Here is a 16,136-nt window from a genome sequence, read left to right on the forward strand (position 1 = left end):
TTCGAAATGCAAATAAAGTCCACTCTTTAGCTAGCAAGGGAAAATATGTCTAACTCAAAACAAACAACTACGTGGAATTTCAACGGAACGGGTTTTGTTGGTCCCCTCATAATTCAAAATCCGGAAAACTCCAATTATTATTTTCTTTTTAGATGAATAAGCAGTCAAAAATATTCAACGACTCCTTTTTGAGAACAATAATAATTTGAAAATATATATAATCCTGTTTGCATGCTTAGCTAATGGACACACCGCTTTATTGGCAGTGTGTCCTCTGTTCCCAGAATTGTGTCTGAGTCTGTCTACAACGGATCTTACAACTCCATATCCTCCATCACCCCTTTCTCTCTCTCTCTTCTCTCTCTTCTCTCTCTTCCTGCTATGCTAAGCACTGTGCTGTTTCTCTCTCTACAACTCATGGGTGGGATTTAGGACTATCGTTTTCTTGCCAAAGAGGCTCCTCGTGAAGTGCATGTGAAGCTTGTTGAGAGATCTGTGGCTTAATAATCCAAACGGGTCACCTTCCTTTTTCTGATTCAGGCGTTTGAGGTGTTAACCATCTACTTTTTATGTTTTTTTAATACCTTCTTCTCTCTTTCTCTCTCTCTTTTTGGCTGCCCTTTTAGAAATGTTACATCATGTTCTTTACGCCTCTGCTTCATTAACTCCTCATTTTTGTCACACGCTGTGGCTCTTCCAATGAGGGATTGCTACTTTGATTGCTTCCACTTGAGCTTTGAGAAAATCGGGTCTTTGTTTCTTCTCCTCTCTTTGCATGCTTAGCTACAAAATTGCGCCTTGTTTTGTCCTGGGGGTGGCAGCACGCTTGCCTCGTTCACAAAGTTCATTCCTTTTGGCTCAATGGTTGGTTCAATAGGTTTGAAGAAGTGTTGGTTTGTGTTTGTGGAGTGTCTGGTGGGAAGTTTTGGTGGTTAATGGTACCTCCTCTTGAAGGGTGTTTCATTACTGGGTTGAATCTTGGCGGGTCTTAGTGTTAGCTCTGTTCATGGGGTAATTGACCATGAGAGTCGCTGTTTTCCTTTTGGTGAGTTTGAATTGTAGCCTTGTTTTGGCATTTCCGGGTAGTTAATTGGATTGAGCATTTTCTATTTCCTTTTGTTTTGTTGCCACAATAGTGATAAATTGTCAGTTATAGGCAAAAATGAGAGATTATTTGATTTGTTTCCTTAATTTAGAAGAGATTCTGCTGTTAGAAGGATTGATTTTCTGATCATGACTAGGGCTGTCCGCAATAGGGTTCTCAAAGATGCCAATGGTGATATTAGTGATCATCTACGCAACCACATCCATTTGACAAATTGTATTCACCTGAAGAACCATATGCACAAGAACAGCCCCATACTGGCTGATAGGTCAATCATGAGGGACCTAGTTGTGCTGCAGAGATCAAGGTCTCTCAGGGACCCTTCTGCAAGTCCTCCATCATGGCACTCACCTTCTGTTGTTGACCTGCTTTTCAAGAAAGTTGAAAATGATGCTGTGTCTCAAGGGGGAAGAAGGTCTGTCGGGGTTGAGCACAGGAAGGAAGGGAGGAGAATGTCTGGAACCTCACCGCCATTGGTGAGTATTGGTTCATCAAGAGTTGCTCCGGGTGAGATTGGTAGGGGTAATGATGGGATAACGGCAACTAGTGAACGTAGTAGTAGAAGTGGAATGGGAGATGGGAGGAGAGTGGGTAGAGACGAATCTGGAAGGAAGGATGATAGGCCTGACTTTTTGGATGTGAATCAAGAAGGGCCTTTCAATCAAGCTGGCAAAAGTTTGGCCGAAGATGTTATTTCAAGGCACTCTGAGTCCAAAGAGAGAAAGGGCAAACAAAGGGGGAAGAATGTTCGAGACTCTCAAGTTAAGACCCTTTCTGAGCAGCTGAAAGAAGTTCCATTGGATAGTGATGATTTAGCATCATCGAACATTCATTTTCGTGGAAGATTTCCACGACATGAGAGACTTGTTGAGGAGGCAGAAGCCAGGATGCATGGTAATGGCAGTGGAATGAATAGGGGGAAAAGGCGTAAATTTCGAAGTGCTAGAAGGGCTCGGGTTGCTACAACATCAAGAGATATTGAAGCTGAGAATGAAATGTCCGTGGCTTCCAACTCATTAGCTCAGGCTTCAGCGCATCATAAATATCATTTGGAGGAGGCTGATGCTTTTGCAGATGAAAATGTTACTAGGGCTCCAAAAAATGGGTGTGGCATTCCTTGGAATTGGTCCAGAATTCATAATAGAGGTAAAACATTCCTTGACATGGCTGGCCGAAGTTTTTCTTGTGGTTTATCAGACTCGAGATTAAAGAAAGGAACGTTAGGTGCCAATGGAAGAAATATTTCTGATATGCCTGTGGCATCTGATCACTCAAGCTCATGTACTAAATCTGATGCAGAGGCACTGCCTTTACTGGTTGACTATTCTGGATCTCATGCAAGCACGGAGAATGCTTGTTGGGATCATGACTATTCTGGGGAACTAGGTCTTTTTGGTGATAATTTATTCAAGCATGATATTGATTCTGACCTTGCTTCTGAAGCTAGATCTGGTGACCAGCATAAGTTGAGAGGGAATCGTCACAATAGACACCAAAGCTTAACACAAAAATATATGCCTCGAACCTTCAGAGAAATGGTTGGGCAGAATTTAGTGGCACAAGCTCTTTCAAACGCAGTAATGAAAAGGAAAGTTGGATTATTGTACGTGTTTTATGGTCCTCATGGCACTGGAAAGACTTCTTGTGCTCGCATATTTGCCAGAGCTTTGAATTGTAATTCTTCAGAGCACCCAAAACCTTGTGGCTTTTGCAATTATTGCATAGCTCATGATATGGGCAAGAGTAGAAATATAAGGGAAGTTGGTCCAGTCAGTAATTTTGACTTTGAGAGCATCATGGACCTACTTGACAATATGATTGTTTCCCAGCTTCCATCACATTACAGAGTATTTATTTTTGATGACTGTGATACTCTGTCAGCTGATTGTTGGAATGCTATATCGAAGGTCATTGATCGAGCACCTAGACGTGTGGTTTTTATCCTTGTCAGTTCTAGTCTTGATGTCTTGCCTCATATAATAATATCCAGGTGTCAAAAGTTCTTTTTCCCAAAGCTGAAGGATGCTGATATTATATTTACGCTGCAGTGGATTGCAACCAAAGAAGGTCTAGAAATTGATAAGGATGCCCTGAAACTCATTGCATCAAGATCAGACGGATCACTGAGAGATGCTGAGATGACCCTTGAACAACTTAGTTTGCTTGGGCAAAGAATATCTGTTCCTCTTGTTCAGGAACTGGTAAGTTGTATATTTATCAGCATGTTTCTGTTGTCACTGCTTCTTACACTAGATTCTATTTCTACTGTAACCTGGTGTTGATATTGTGAATTTGCTATGCATGAATTGTTCTGAAGTTAAATCCTTTCTTCAGGTAGGACTTATCTCTGATGAGAAATTGGTGGATCTGCTTGATTTGGCATTATCTGCAGACACAGTTAACACTGTTAAGAATTTGAGAGTGATCATGGAAACTGGTGTTGAACCATTAGCTTTGATGTCACAACTTGCTACAGTAATTACTGATATACTTGCAGGGACCTATGATTTCACAAAAGAAAGGCGAAGAAGGAAGTTCTTCCGGAGACAGCCATGTGAGTAAAATATATCCTTTTTACATAGATAATTTTGCTAAATTATCAATTTATGGCAAATTGAGGTGACACCAAACATGTTATTTCTCAGATCTGAATTATCTATAAATTTTTCTTGCTATTCCATTTCAAATTCTCACCATTCTTTAAACATATTTTATATACATGTATTTTAAGATTTTGGTTTAAAAACTGGCTATCCTGATAACTATTTTGTCTAACTTATTTCTTAAGGTTTTAAATTTCTTCATGTGTAGAGACTGGGGAGTTTTAATCTAGTTTCATATTCATGATTGTGTTTTTGTTACTGTCCTATCTCACATTGATGCAACTGATTTCTGTTAGTGTCCAAAGAAGACATGGAAAAGCTTCGCCAAGCTCTGAAAACTTTATCTGAGGCTGAGAAGCAGTTGAGGATGTCCAATGACAAGCTAACCTGGTTGACAGCTGCATTGCTTCAACTTGCTCCTGACCAGCAATATGTGTTGCCTACTTCATCTGATAATAGTTTCAACCATAGTCCCTTGGCTCTAAAAGATGCACATATAAGAGAAGCAGCTAGGCAAACTAGTAATCCTGTTGAAATTCATAACAAAACAAGACGATTATCAATGGATTCTAGAATTGAAAATTTCCAAGCTGGAAGCTCAGCAGAGGGTATGACAAAGGGTCCTGGTTCAGAGAAGAGACGAATAAGTGTGTCTGGTTCTGCTTCTCAACATACATATTCACATGCCACTGACAAGAGTAGGATGAATGAAAGGCAGATTTTGGGTAAAAGCCGTAAAGAAATTGATGAGATATGGTTAGAGGTGCTTGAGAGAATTCAAGTTACTGGTTTGAAAGAATTTTTGTATAAAGAAGGCAAGCTGATCTCTGTTAGTTTTGGAGCAGGTGAATATCAAATCTGCACAATACTTATTTCAACAATGCCAATAATTTTTTTTTATTTTTTATTTTGTGGAAATGTCATTCTGTGTGTTAATATACTGTGCATGAGTTTCCCATTTCAAATAGGGAAGATATAGGGGATAAAACTAGTCTATGTATGTGATTGCACTAACTGTTGTATCAACTAAAATGCCTTCTATTACTATCATAGTGCAATGAAAATTCAGATCTGGTAGCATTTTTTTTAATGTTTTTAAACTTCATCATAAAAAAGTTAAGATGGTTATTAATCCTGTGATGCTCAGCTTTTAGGGTGCATTTGGAATAGTTTATATGGAACTTATGAAAATAGCTTATGACTCATAAGCTATTTTTAGTTTATTTCAATAAGCTTTTTAGTATAACTTATCAAAATAAACTCTTTTCAACTTATTCCAATAAATTTTATAGTCAAATTTATGGCATAAGCACTCATGTAATAAAAGTTTATCAAATAAGCCCAAACACACTGATGTCATTATCTGTGTTAATATAATATGCATAATTTTTGTATGAGTTTCAGATAAGGAAGAATTAGGGGATATACTGGTCTATGAATGTGATATCTGTGTTAATATATAGTATGCATAATTTTTGTATGAATTTCAGATCAGGAAGAATTAGGGGATAAACTGGTCTATGAATGTGACGCACCGAATATTAGTATCATTTAAAGGGACTTGTAGTAACTATTGTATTGTATTGAAAATCAATTCTGGTAGTATTGTGTATGGTTCTGGTAGTTCAGAATTCATCATGAAGTAAAGAGTGGTTAGTCTGCACAACTTATGCAGCTCATGCTATTTAAAATAATAATTTTAGGCTATCTATTTTGAATGCTTTTAGTTCACCCTGTTCCCAAGTATGTTTGATGTTGTATCTCATTAATCATTATTTTGCTAGTTAACTGGTTGACTTTTTTTGAAACTTATTGTTAGTTGCTTTATTTATTAATATTGTTCTTATGATAGCGTTGCTTGTATCTCTTATGCATTTGATCCACTCACTGATATTCACCATTTATCTAATGGTAATGTAATGCTTTAATGTGCAGCTCCAACTGTGCAGTTAATGTTCAGTTCTCAACTGACCAAATCTACTGCTGAGAAGTTCAGAGGTCACATCTTACAAGCATTTGAATCTGTCCTTGGATCTTCTATAACAATAAAAATTAGATGTGAGTCATATAAAGATGCAGGCCCTGCTGTTCAACTGCCTCTTATATTGTCTGCTAGCAATGATAGTTCATCTCAGATTCGAGACTCAAATGGTGTTGGCAATCAAGCTCATGCTTCCCTAACTGATTCTGTTGAAAAGAAAATGGGTGAAATTGTAGAAGCAGCAGCTTCTCAAGTGGAGCACAAGAATAATGAGCAGCGGGTTGATGCTCATGGGACATCTTATAAAAGTTTAGAAGGTACAAGTATAGGACAAACATCAGCTTCCCAGAAAAAACCAATTGTTAAGTCACATTTAGACCGAAGAAAGCTTAGGGAGCAAGGTCAAAGTCGAAGTCTTGTAAAAAGCAAAGTATCTCTTGCTCATGTAATCCAGCAGGCAGAAGGTCCGAGAAGTGGGTGGTCAAAACGTAAAGCAGTTTCTATTGCTGAAAAGCTTGAACAAGAGAACCTGTATGTTGCTATTCTATCCTTTTCTCTTTTGACATATACTGCATCTAGTTTTTAGAGGGAAGGCATTGCTCATAATTTGTAATATAATAACGGTAGGGGGATGGGAATCTCAAATAAACTTAGTATTGACCTATACATTACTAGTGTTATGTTGGAAACAGGATAATTATATTTCACATCTGGTAACAGCTTGGGAAGTTTTAAGTAATATGAGGTTATCTATGATGAAATAAAATTGTGCAGAAGTGCACAAGTTAGATATTTCATGGATGCAGAATTAAGTAATTAAGAAGATTGAATGGGATTTTCCTAGAACTATATTCTAGATTAAGGTTATCCTTTCTTTTCAATTGTATGAGTCAGTGCAGGACAGAGATTGTTAATGTGAATATTTTGGATTATTGATTGTTGGAATTTTGATGTTATCTTTTTTCAGTAATAAAGTAATGTCTAATTATAATTGCCGATTAATATTCTAAATCATTTACTCCATAGGAGGCTGGAGCCAAGATCAAGAAGTTTATTATGTTGGAAAGCAACAAAAGTAACCCGGCGAAAGGTGATTCTGTTTCTCAATATATAAACTTTTTTAACCATCATTCTAGCTTTTGTAATTCATATACTAGTTTTTGAGTCATAAAACTTGAACTGAATGTACCATATTAATGTCAGCAGTAGCTTATGGCAATCAAAATTGTACTTTTGCTAGATCATTGCATTTAGAAGGGGCATCCTTGTTAATCTAATCATTTTCTTTTTCATTTGGAGATATTTGGAGGATTCTTTCTAGCTTTTAGAGCTCTATCTAAATGGTTTCTATTGTTAGTCTTCTTTTTGACTTTGTAACTATTCATGAAGTCATGCTTTGAGTAGCTGATGTAGCAATGCCCTGAAGATTGAAAGTTAGTGTAAGTTCCATTTTAGGGATGGCGTGTATGCATTTATTTTTTGGAACCTGTTGTGATTCTATAATGAATAATGGCTAGATTGTTGTTTTTCCCCGTAGTAGTATAATAACCGATTCTTGCCCGGCTATTAATTGAAGGTACATCATTGTATTCATTTTATAATTATTATATTTCTCACTGTTCATCCTATAATATTTTTATTTTTAAGATAAAAGCTGGCTACTAAGTGAAATAGAAGAAAGCTGATGCATGTATATTTCTTTATCTTTTCCATGAATAAAAGATTTGGTTGGTGTGTATGCCGTGTGCAAGTGCATATCTATTGATTTTATATACTATGATTTTTTGGTGGTGTTGCAATTGTGACATGTCCACATTTTTATGGTTTACCGATTAAAGTTCTTATAAGCTCTTAACGTTAAATATGATGTTAGTTTGTCAATTAAATTTTTTTGCATGATCATACATGAAGACATTATTGATGTATTAAATTGTATTGGCAGCTGTCACGCTTGAAAATCCGAACCCGAAAACCACGTGCACTGCTGAATCTGGTCTCATGTGGGAAGTGTCTCTCTACAAAATCTCCAAGGTAGTGTTGGGAATGTTGGTGGGTTCATTCAATAGCCATTTGTATTGCCTCTATTTTGGCTTTTTCCTGATGTGTTATAGGGTCCAATTTTACAGGGTCAAGCCTTTTTTTTCATTTAATTAAATAAAAGCATGTAGTTATATATCAGATGAAGAAAGTGTAGGAAAGTAGTTAGACTAGTACATTCCATTTCACTGATAAGATATTGTATATTTTTTCCTTTCTAGCATAAATTTGATGGAAATTTCAAACTAAGATTCAGTTGAAAATTTTATTAGTCACTATTGGCACTCTACTGCTAAACCCCGTCTCGATAGTCATGCGATAAATACGGATTAAGCTTTTGTAAACCACATCTCAGGTTGCTTATATGATATAAAATCAATTAATTAAATGTTTATTCAATAAATTCTTATCATAATAATTTGTTATATAAGTTTGATCTCGATATTCATTGGTATAAACATTAAGTGGGTAAGCCTATTTAAATGCATATCAGGAGAAAGATATATATAAGATTTAAATATATAACTAACAAAAATTACGTAACATTTCATTGGAAATATTTTTTAAAGAATAATATGTTATTTTTAATTTTATATTAAATACCAATTTTTTAATAATTTTAACACGTTTTTTTTTATATTTTTATTTTTATTTATTAAATTTAAAAATATTCATACGAGAATGGGCCTGTCTTATTGAAAACAAATCATAATTTTCTGAAGTCTTAATTTAAAAATAATCACACGAGGATGGGCCAGATCTTACTTTTATTATGAGTGCATGAGGTGGCCCAAATGAGGCGCATGCCAAATTTATTCAACTTTCTGAGGCTCTAGTAACTATCTCACTTTCAGATTTGTTGAGACTGAACCCATAAGGAAAATAGTTTGAAACTCAATGGTTTATGCACCTTCGCCCACTCTCCACCATAGTTATTTTTGAGAGAGGATTTTAAGAAGAAAAGGAAGGAAAGATTATATTTTTTAATTTTAAATTAAAAAATTATACATTATTTATGATAATAAATATATTATTAGTAAATTAAATTTACGTTATATATTTTATGTTAAAAATATTAATTTTAAATATATTTATTTAAAATAACAAATTTTCCCTCTCTTTTTTTTTTTCTCTCTGAAACTCCTTGCAAACAAACCTTAAGCCTTAGATAATATACTTCTCCAAATGTAGGGATGGTATTTTTTTGTCGATTAGAGGATTCTTGTGTAGAGTATTCCTTTTAGGTTTCCAAGTTAGGAAAAATTTTATTTTTCTCAAAAATAAGGCTAAAAACCCTCCAAAGCACAACATGTGGGGACAAAAACGAGGATCATACTTCCCGTCTTGTCATGAGAATTATACAGGGGTGCATTTAGTAATTTTTTAAAATAATAATATCTTTGAAATTAAATTAATAATTATGCGATTGTTCATTTTCTCGCCAACTTTTTCCTTTCACTTTTGAATTAAACTAAAGAAATGTTTAAGAAATACTGACACCATTTACATTTTCACATTTATATATTTCCTCAATTGAATTGCTTCTACATGCAGTACGAAAGGAAAATATATCTTGATATAATATATGACTCCTGAAATGGTGAATAGGGAACATTATCTTTCAAGCACTTGATCTACCCCGTATATGAATCAATCACGGTTAGTATTAATGAATTTACGTGATGAAAGAAAGTTGATAATCCATATTTAAAATGATAAAAAGTACTTGGCCTCGAACTAATTCGTATATTTTCCAATAAAAATAGCCACATCTGCAACAAAATAAATTTCCCTTCATTGAGGAAAAATGTTGAAGACATTTCAAAGGCAACCAAATACACAAGGTTTTCATCCTAAATTTTTCTCCATTAGAACATTATCAATCATAAACACTTACAACATGCTTACTTCTTTTTGTCACTGAACTGATTTGACATGCATCTTTTACAGCTCACAGCCGAGATCTCATTCACAAATCCCTGCATTTCCAAGCAAAAGTTAGTGCCTACATTACAGCAGCCAAATCCCCTTCTCAGCCACCTTTATCTGTCTTGATGTACTACCTCAATCCCCACGACAAAAGAGATATGCCCCCCCCCCCCCCAAATCATTTTCATATATTAGACCTTTTACCTATCTATTATCATTCATTTAACATCTATAAAAGCACTTTTCTCCACAACGTCATCCATAGATTGCCAAATTAATCTATCATCAAAGCAATCTATTAACTTTCCACTACCAATAAGACGATGAAGCAAACTATCTTCTTTTCTCTCCTCCTAGTACTATTTACTACCATATTTTCTACCATCACTTTAGCCCAGTCACCTGCTGCAGCCCCTAAAGCCCCAGCAAAACCGGCTCCTGCCACACCAGCTTCAGCACCGGCAAAACCATTAGTCCCTTCACTACCCCAATCACCCACGTCTGATTCTTCTTCTGGTCAAGACATCATCAAAATTCTAAGGAAGGCTAAATCATTCAACACACTTATCCGTTTGCTCAAAACTACCCAGATCATCAACCAAATCAATGCACAGTTGGTAACTTCAAAATCTGGTGGTTTAACCATATTTGCTCCTGATGATGGTGCTTTCTCACAACTCAAAGCTGGTTACTTCAACTCTCTGGCTGAGCGCCAACAGAAAGAACTCATACAGTTCCATGTTCTTCCAGTTTATGTCTCAAGCTCTAACTTTGATTCTCTTAGCAACCCTGTGCTGACACTGGCCAGTGATAGCCCAACCGGGTATCAAATAAACGTAACTGCTTATGGGAACAGTGTGAATATTTCAACTGGGGTGGTCAATGCCACCCTCACAGGCATTGTTTACTCTGATAAGACACTTGCCATATACCATGTGGACAAGGTGCTTATTCCTTTGGACTTCTCTAAGCCTAAGGCGGCAGCTCCAGCACCCAGTTTGGCAAAGGCACCTAAAGCTGATAAGGAGAACTCATCTGCAGAAGATGATGATCAGGGAGACACAAAAAAGGCCACTTCTGGTGCGAATGCCATCAATTTAACTCAAGGAACAATGTTGGTATCCCTCGGCGCTGCTTTAGTTGCTGCAGTAACGATCTTCAGTTGACGAAAATCCATTTGCAGGCTCAGACAAAGCACTGTTATTGTTTCTTTTTTACCGGAATTTTGCTTATGCCCTTTTCTTGGTTTCGTTTGTTTTGTCCTTGGAAAAGTGTTGTTTGAGAGATATGTGAACCTTGCCTCATTTTCATCATAGTTTTATAGTAAGAATATGATTATTTTATAGTAACACTGAATGGAATATATGAATTTTTTTTTTCTTATAATGTTTTTAAATTTTAAACATCTCAGTTATGAGAAGGAAGTGGCGCTCCGGAAATAAGGTAAGTAAAAAGGGAATAGTTCCCATTTGACTCCCTTTCACCTAAATCACCAAAGTTTGAAGTACTTCATCTCTTTTTGTTTTTTTGTTTTATTTTTATTTTATTTTTTTCATTTTACCAGGGTAGCTAAGTCTCTTTCTGTTAGGATAGTCGTAGATTTTACTACTTAATGGTTATTTTTAAAGTTTACCACTGTCTTCTTTAATTGAGTAATTATTTATATTTGATTTTTATACTTTTCTTGAAGTGGCCTCTCGTAAAATGATTTGATGACTATGTTTTCTGTTCAAAAAATTGATGTATGGTGTTCTTGATCCAATCACCTTGACCATGGATTTTGGAATAAGTTACACTCTTCAACTGATTTTCTACGAATTTCATTACATTTTGCAATCTTGGGTCGCTTATGAATAACTAAAAGATTAATTATTTGTGGTTGACTTTCAAGAAGAATTAATATACCATATAATTTGGTGTTAAGAAAATGAGGGTCTGAGGGAACTCTTCCGTTAGTTTACTTTTATCGCATGTTGGATGGATGAAGAGAGAGAGAGATAGAGTGAAAGATAAAACAATTCTCTTATTTGTATCATCTACGGAAAGGGGAGGAGAGATTTCTTTAGTGAGTCCTATCAGAAAAAAATAATCCCTGTAAGGAGAATGAATAGTGATAAGGGGAGGGAAGGGGGAATGGGGTAGGTTTTTTTTTTTTTTTTTTCTTTCTAAATTAACAATTATAAAAAAATTAAGAAAAATAAAAATAAAAAATTTAAAATTTTTAAATAAATTTTTTATATGAATATTTTTAATGAAATTCAATTATTTCTTTTTACACCTTTGTTACTCATTTAAACGAGTGGAATTTTTTTTTATCATTTGCTTCTCTCTTATTTCAACTCATTCAAACATCAAATATTTTTCACTCTATTTTTCATCTTCTTATTTCTTTCTTCTCTATTTCTTTCCTCCCTATTTTATAAAATTAATTGTAAAACTAGATAATGAATATAAGTGATCTAAAGGAATATGTTGATATAATTTTTTTAAAAAATTATAGTTTTAGTTGTTTAAGTTAATTTTAAGCTCTAACTATTATTTTTTGTTTCATGATCAAAATTATAAATAAATAGTGTAATAATTGAAATAAGAAAAAACATTAACTAGTTTAAACAGTTAAAATTTAAAAATAAAATCTTAATTCCTTAACTGATACCTTAGTATACTAAGTAGAGATATCCTTAAAAATATATATTTAAAAAATATGAGGACTTTTATTACAATGTTCAGAGTTTTTTTGAAAAAAATATAATAAACTAAAGCTATAATTTTAAATGTAATATCTAAAAATGTTATAAATTAATGTTACGAGCTTATGCACTATATACTTCTATTTTAATGAAATAAATTTATAAATTACTCTGATAAATTATAAATTAGTTAAAAATACCAAATATAATACAAACTAATTTATTACTTCAAGAGAGAGAGAGGAAGTGAAAGGTAAAACCTCACATAGTTTTCATTTTGAGTAAATCTTCTATTCTTATTTTGTTGAATTCCTTTTTTATTCAAGTTATCTAATTCCTTTATTTCCACAACACCAACAACATAAACATTAACACAACTTTCTTCTTTTTAATTCATTAGAATCAATGTAAACCTTTCTTCAAGTCACAATTGTTGCAACCGGGCAGTCGCAACGGTACGGCGAAAAAACTTTTTCAAAAATATCAGAGGAGTCGCCACCAAAGTTTATTTTAAGAAAAAAAACCTTGGAAAAACTTAAATATAATACGATCTTTGAAACCAAAAATGAGTTCGGAAGTCATTTACGTGTAGGGAAGGTATTAACATCCTACAACGTCCGTTTAAAAAACGGTTACCTAAAATTAATTGTGCAAATTCATTCTAATTTTGAAAAATATTTATTTATCCCGTAAACATTAATTATTTTTATTTTAGAAGAAGAAATATTATTTATTGAGATATTATTTGGATTATTTTAAAAATTATTTTGACTTGACGGGTATGGAGAACTCAAAGCCACGTAGTTCTATCTAAAAAATTATAAAATTAGTTGATTATAATTAAGTTTAGTAAGATAAAATTTATTTTAAAGTTAAAATTATTTTGTAAAATTATAATATTTAGAATACAAGATAACGCGGTTATACATGTACCCTGCGAAAAACAATACAGAAAGTGAAGGAAGATCACACAACTATATTGCAAATGGTTAAAATATTTCATTCATAAATCAAGTATTTGAATTTTAGTTTTGATTATGATTAATGTTGAAAGAGAATTTAAGATAGCGTAAGCTATACATTAATCTTTTATAATTTTTAGACAATCGAAAGTAATGTAAATCACACAATGGTATTGCAAAAATTTGTATAATAAAATAACAAATGGAGAAATAATTGATTATTTATCAAAATTAGAAATACAATTCAAGAAATTTTAAAATATGAAATTAATTTCATTTTAACAAATAATTTTATTTGAATTGATTAAAGAAGATACTCATTTAATAAAAACATTAAAAATTTCATTTGATAGATTTATATTATATAAAACCTAAGGTAACGTTAGTACACATAGATTTTGACAATTTATAATGCATAAAGGTAGAGTCGCTACACATTAGCATTATAAATTGTTTCTTAATAAAATAATTTAGATTTAAATTAGTTAATTGATTCGTAAGTTAGTATTTAGAAGAGAAATATATCTTGTATTATTATTAGAGTGGTTAAATAATTAATTAATGACAATATATGATAAATTAATATTGCATAAAGTCTTGGTAACGTAGGTACACATAGACTTTATCAATTTATAATACATGACGATAGAGAAACTATACGTTAGTATTATAAATTGATACAATTATATCATTATTTATTAATTATTATACCAAAAAAAAATAAGTAATTTAGTATTCACAATATAAGATAAAGTAATCATAAATATAAAAATTAAATCGCATTAATATTCTACAAATATACAATAAATAAAATAAAAGATAACAATCCCAAAAAGTAAAAAAAAAAATGATAATTAAGATATGAACAATAAAACATCATAAAAATAGGAAGGATTTATTATTAATGTTGAATGTGATAAAAGGAAACTCAATAATATAATAAAATAACAAATATTGCATTTGATCAATTTTAATAAAATTATAATTATTTTAATTATTATTATTATTTTAAAAAAAGAGAATACAATAAAATAAAGTAAAATAGATTAAAGGACATTACAGCAATAAAATACAGCAAAAACACTAAACATGGATAAATCAGAATAAAATTTTAGATAAAAAAAAAAAAGACATGGTTACGTGAATGATTTGATAGAAATCAACTAGTATGTGGCATTTGTTAGAAATCAACTAGTATATGACATTTGTTTTGCTTCAAGCCTTGCACCCGCTATGTCAAATCAAATACTTTATATAAATAATATAATATTAAATCTCAATCATGAAAAGAAGATAGGAAGAGGATATTCAGTTGTTCAGCATTTTTATTCTTTCAAATATATTTCAATAGCAAGTTTTTGGTTCGTTTATATGCATTTTAAGAGTAAGCTTTTTCGGTTCGTTCATATTCGTTCTGGGAGTAAGTTTCAAAATGTAAAATAAGAACGAAAGGTGACTAACCTTACAAATACAACAACATACGAAGAATAGTTCAAGCTTTGGGTCGAAGGGATGGTATGGTATTCTCTTCTTTTCTCTATCCCTCTTCTCCTCTGTTCAGATTTTTTGTAGAGAAACCCGTTGCCTTTCTAATTTTTGAAAACTTCTTCTCCTCTCAAAATTTTTTTTGCTTTCTTTCTCCAGCCTCCCCCTCCAAAAGACCCCCCGGGTGGATCCCTTACTTGCGTCTTTATACTGGTTCGTTTAGGGTTTTTTTACAAAATGCCAAAAGTTCTGATTTTGTCTTTCTCGTGCTTAAGAACGATTTTTGATATGGAGGTATAAGCTTGTATACTGCAGATTTCTGTTTCCGTGAGCCAAACTTGTTTTTTCCAAAAATTTTCATTTTTCTGTAAAACAATTTTATTTTATTTTTAAAAATTTTTTTAATTTTTTTGAGGTAATCCTAGGAGATAAAAAAAAATGGTATTCACAGTTGTCCCTCTTTACTCAGTTCATATCAATTAGAGATATTTTGAAGTTAGAGTTGATGAGAACTGAGTAAAGAAGTGAATCAAATTTTTTGTCTAAAGTGAACAAAGGGTTACAAAGACAAATATAATGAACACTCAGCTGTTAGGGAAAGTCATAATTTATGACAATTTGTATTAAACAAATTGTGAAATGACATTGACTTTTAACTAAAAACAAAGGTTGCCAGGTAGATACTGGGCTTAAACAACAGGATAAAAGGTGAAAAATGTCAGTCAGGTTCTGGACTATGGAAGAGAAGTAAAAAGTGCTAGTCAGGTTCTAGGCTTTGACAGAGAAGAGAAAGGTGTCAGTCAGGTTCTGGACTTTGGCAGAGAAATGAAATGTGTCAGTCAGGTTCTGGACTTTGGCAGAGAAATGAAATATGTCAGGCAAGTACTAGGCTTTGATAGAAAAGTAAAATGTGTCAGTTCGATTCTGAACTTTGACAGAGAAGAGAAAGGTGCCAGTTTGATGCTGGGAGTTGACTAAAAAAATAAAATGTGCCAATCAGGTTCTGGATTTTGCCATAATAGTAAAAAGGTACCAGTCAGGTTCCGAGCTTTGACAGAGAAGGGAAAAGTGCCAGTCAGATTTTGGGCTTTGACAGAAAATAAAATGTGCCAGTTAGGTGTTGGACTTTGAGAAATACGAAAGATGTTGTCAAGTTTTAGGCTTCGACAAAAACATAAAGGGACTTGGACAAGAAAGGTAAAAAGAAAGACAGAAAAATAAAAGGCCGATCATGTTCTGGATTGTAAAAGAAAATAAAAGGACAGTCAGCCTCTGAACTTTAATAGTAAAAATAGGACAGAAAAATAAAGCGATTAGTTAGCTTCCAAATTTTGATAAAAGGTG

At 33.0% G+C, this 16,136-nt stretch overlaps 2 protein-coding genes across 6 annotated transcripts; both read left to right on the forward strand.

Moving 5' to 3' along the window:
• The first annotated feature begins 260 nt into the window (after window positions 1-260).
• LOC113874197 (protein STICHEL-like 4) lies at window positions 261-7,991 on the forward strand. 5 transcript variants are annotated; one of them, XM_027512440.1, is made up of 8 exons: window positions 261-3,306; window positions 3,440-3,659; window positions 4,005-4,196; window positions 4,380-4,553; window positions 5,644-5,897; window positions 6,039-6,220; window positions 6,716-6,779; window positions 7,632-7,942. In XM_027512440.1, the coding sequence occupies exons 1-8, from the start codon at window positions 1,234-1,236 to the stop codon at window positions 7,722-7,724; spliced, it is 3,252 nt and encodes a 1,083-aa protein (XP_027368241.1). In that variant the 5' UTR covers window positions 261-1,233; the 3' UTR covers window positions 7,725-7,942. The 5 variants fall into 5 exon arrangements, with proteins under 5 accessions (XP_027368241.1, XP_027368248.1, XP_027368231.1 ...); XM_027512447.1 differs by having other exon boundaries at window positions 3,440-3,629; XM_027512430.1 differs by having other exon boundaries at window positions 261-549; window positions 784-3,306; window positions 4,005-4,553; window positions 5,644-6,220; window positions 7,632-7,991.
• A 1,938-nt stretch (window positions 7,992-9,929) lies between these two features.
• Window positions 9,930-11,014, forward strand: LOC113872572 (fasciclin-like arabinogalactan protein 12). The gene has a single exon (XM_027510226.1). It carries the CDS (start codon window positions 9,979-9,981, stop codon window positions 10,819-10,821), a length of 843 nt encoding a protein of 280 aa, XP_027366027.1. The 5' UTR covers window positions 9,930-9,978; the 3' UTR covers window positions 10,822-11,014.
• Window positions 11,015-16,136: the final 5,122 nt, after the last annotated feature.

This window comes from Abrus precatorius, unplaced genomic scaffold (genome assembly GCF_003935025.1).
Source record: "Abrus precatorius isolate BTA unplaced genomic scaffold, Abrus_2018 Scaffold10, whole genome shotgun sequence".
NCBI lineage: Eukaryota > Viridiplantae > Streptophyta > Magnoliopsida > Fabales > Fabaceae > Abrus > Abrus precatorius.

What these genes read in the sequence shown, in the direction of transcription:
- LOC113872572 (XM_027510226.1), top strand. Translation starts at nt 9,979, where the DNA reads ATGAAGCAAACTATCTTCTTTTCTCTCCTCCTAGTACTATTTACTACC.
- LOC113874197 (XM_027512424.1), top strand. Translation starts at nt 1,234, where the DNA reads ATGACTAGGGCTGTCCGCAATAGGGTTCTCAAAGATGCCAATGGTGAT. An exon ending in GTTCTTCCGGAGACAGCCAT is followed by an intron (nt 3,660 to 4,004) that starts GTGAGTAAAATA and finishes GATTTCTGTTAG; the next exon opens with TGTCCAAAGAAGACATGGAA. An exon ending in AAGCTTGAACAAGAGAACCT is followed by an intron (nt 6,221 to 6,715) that starts GTATGTTGCTAT and finishes TTTACTCCATAG; the next exon opens with GAGGCTGGAGCCAAGATCAA.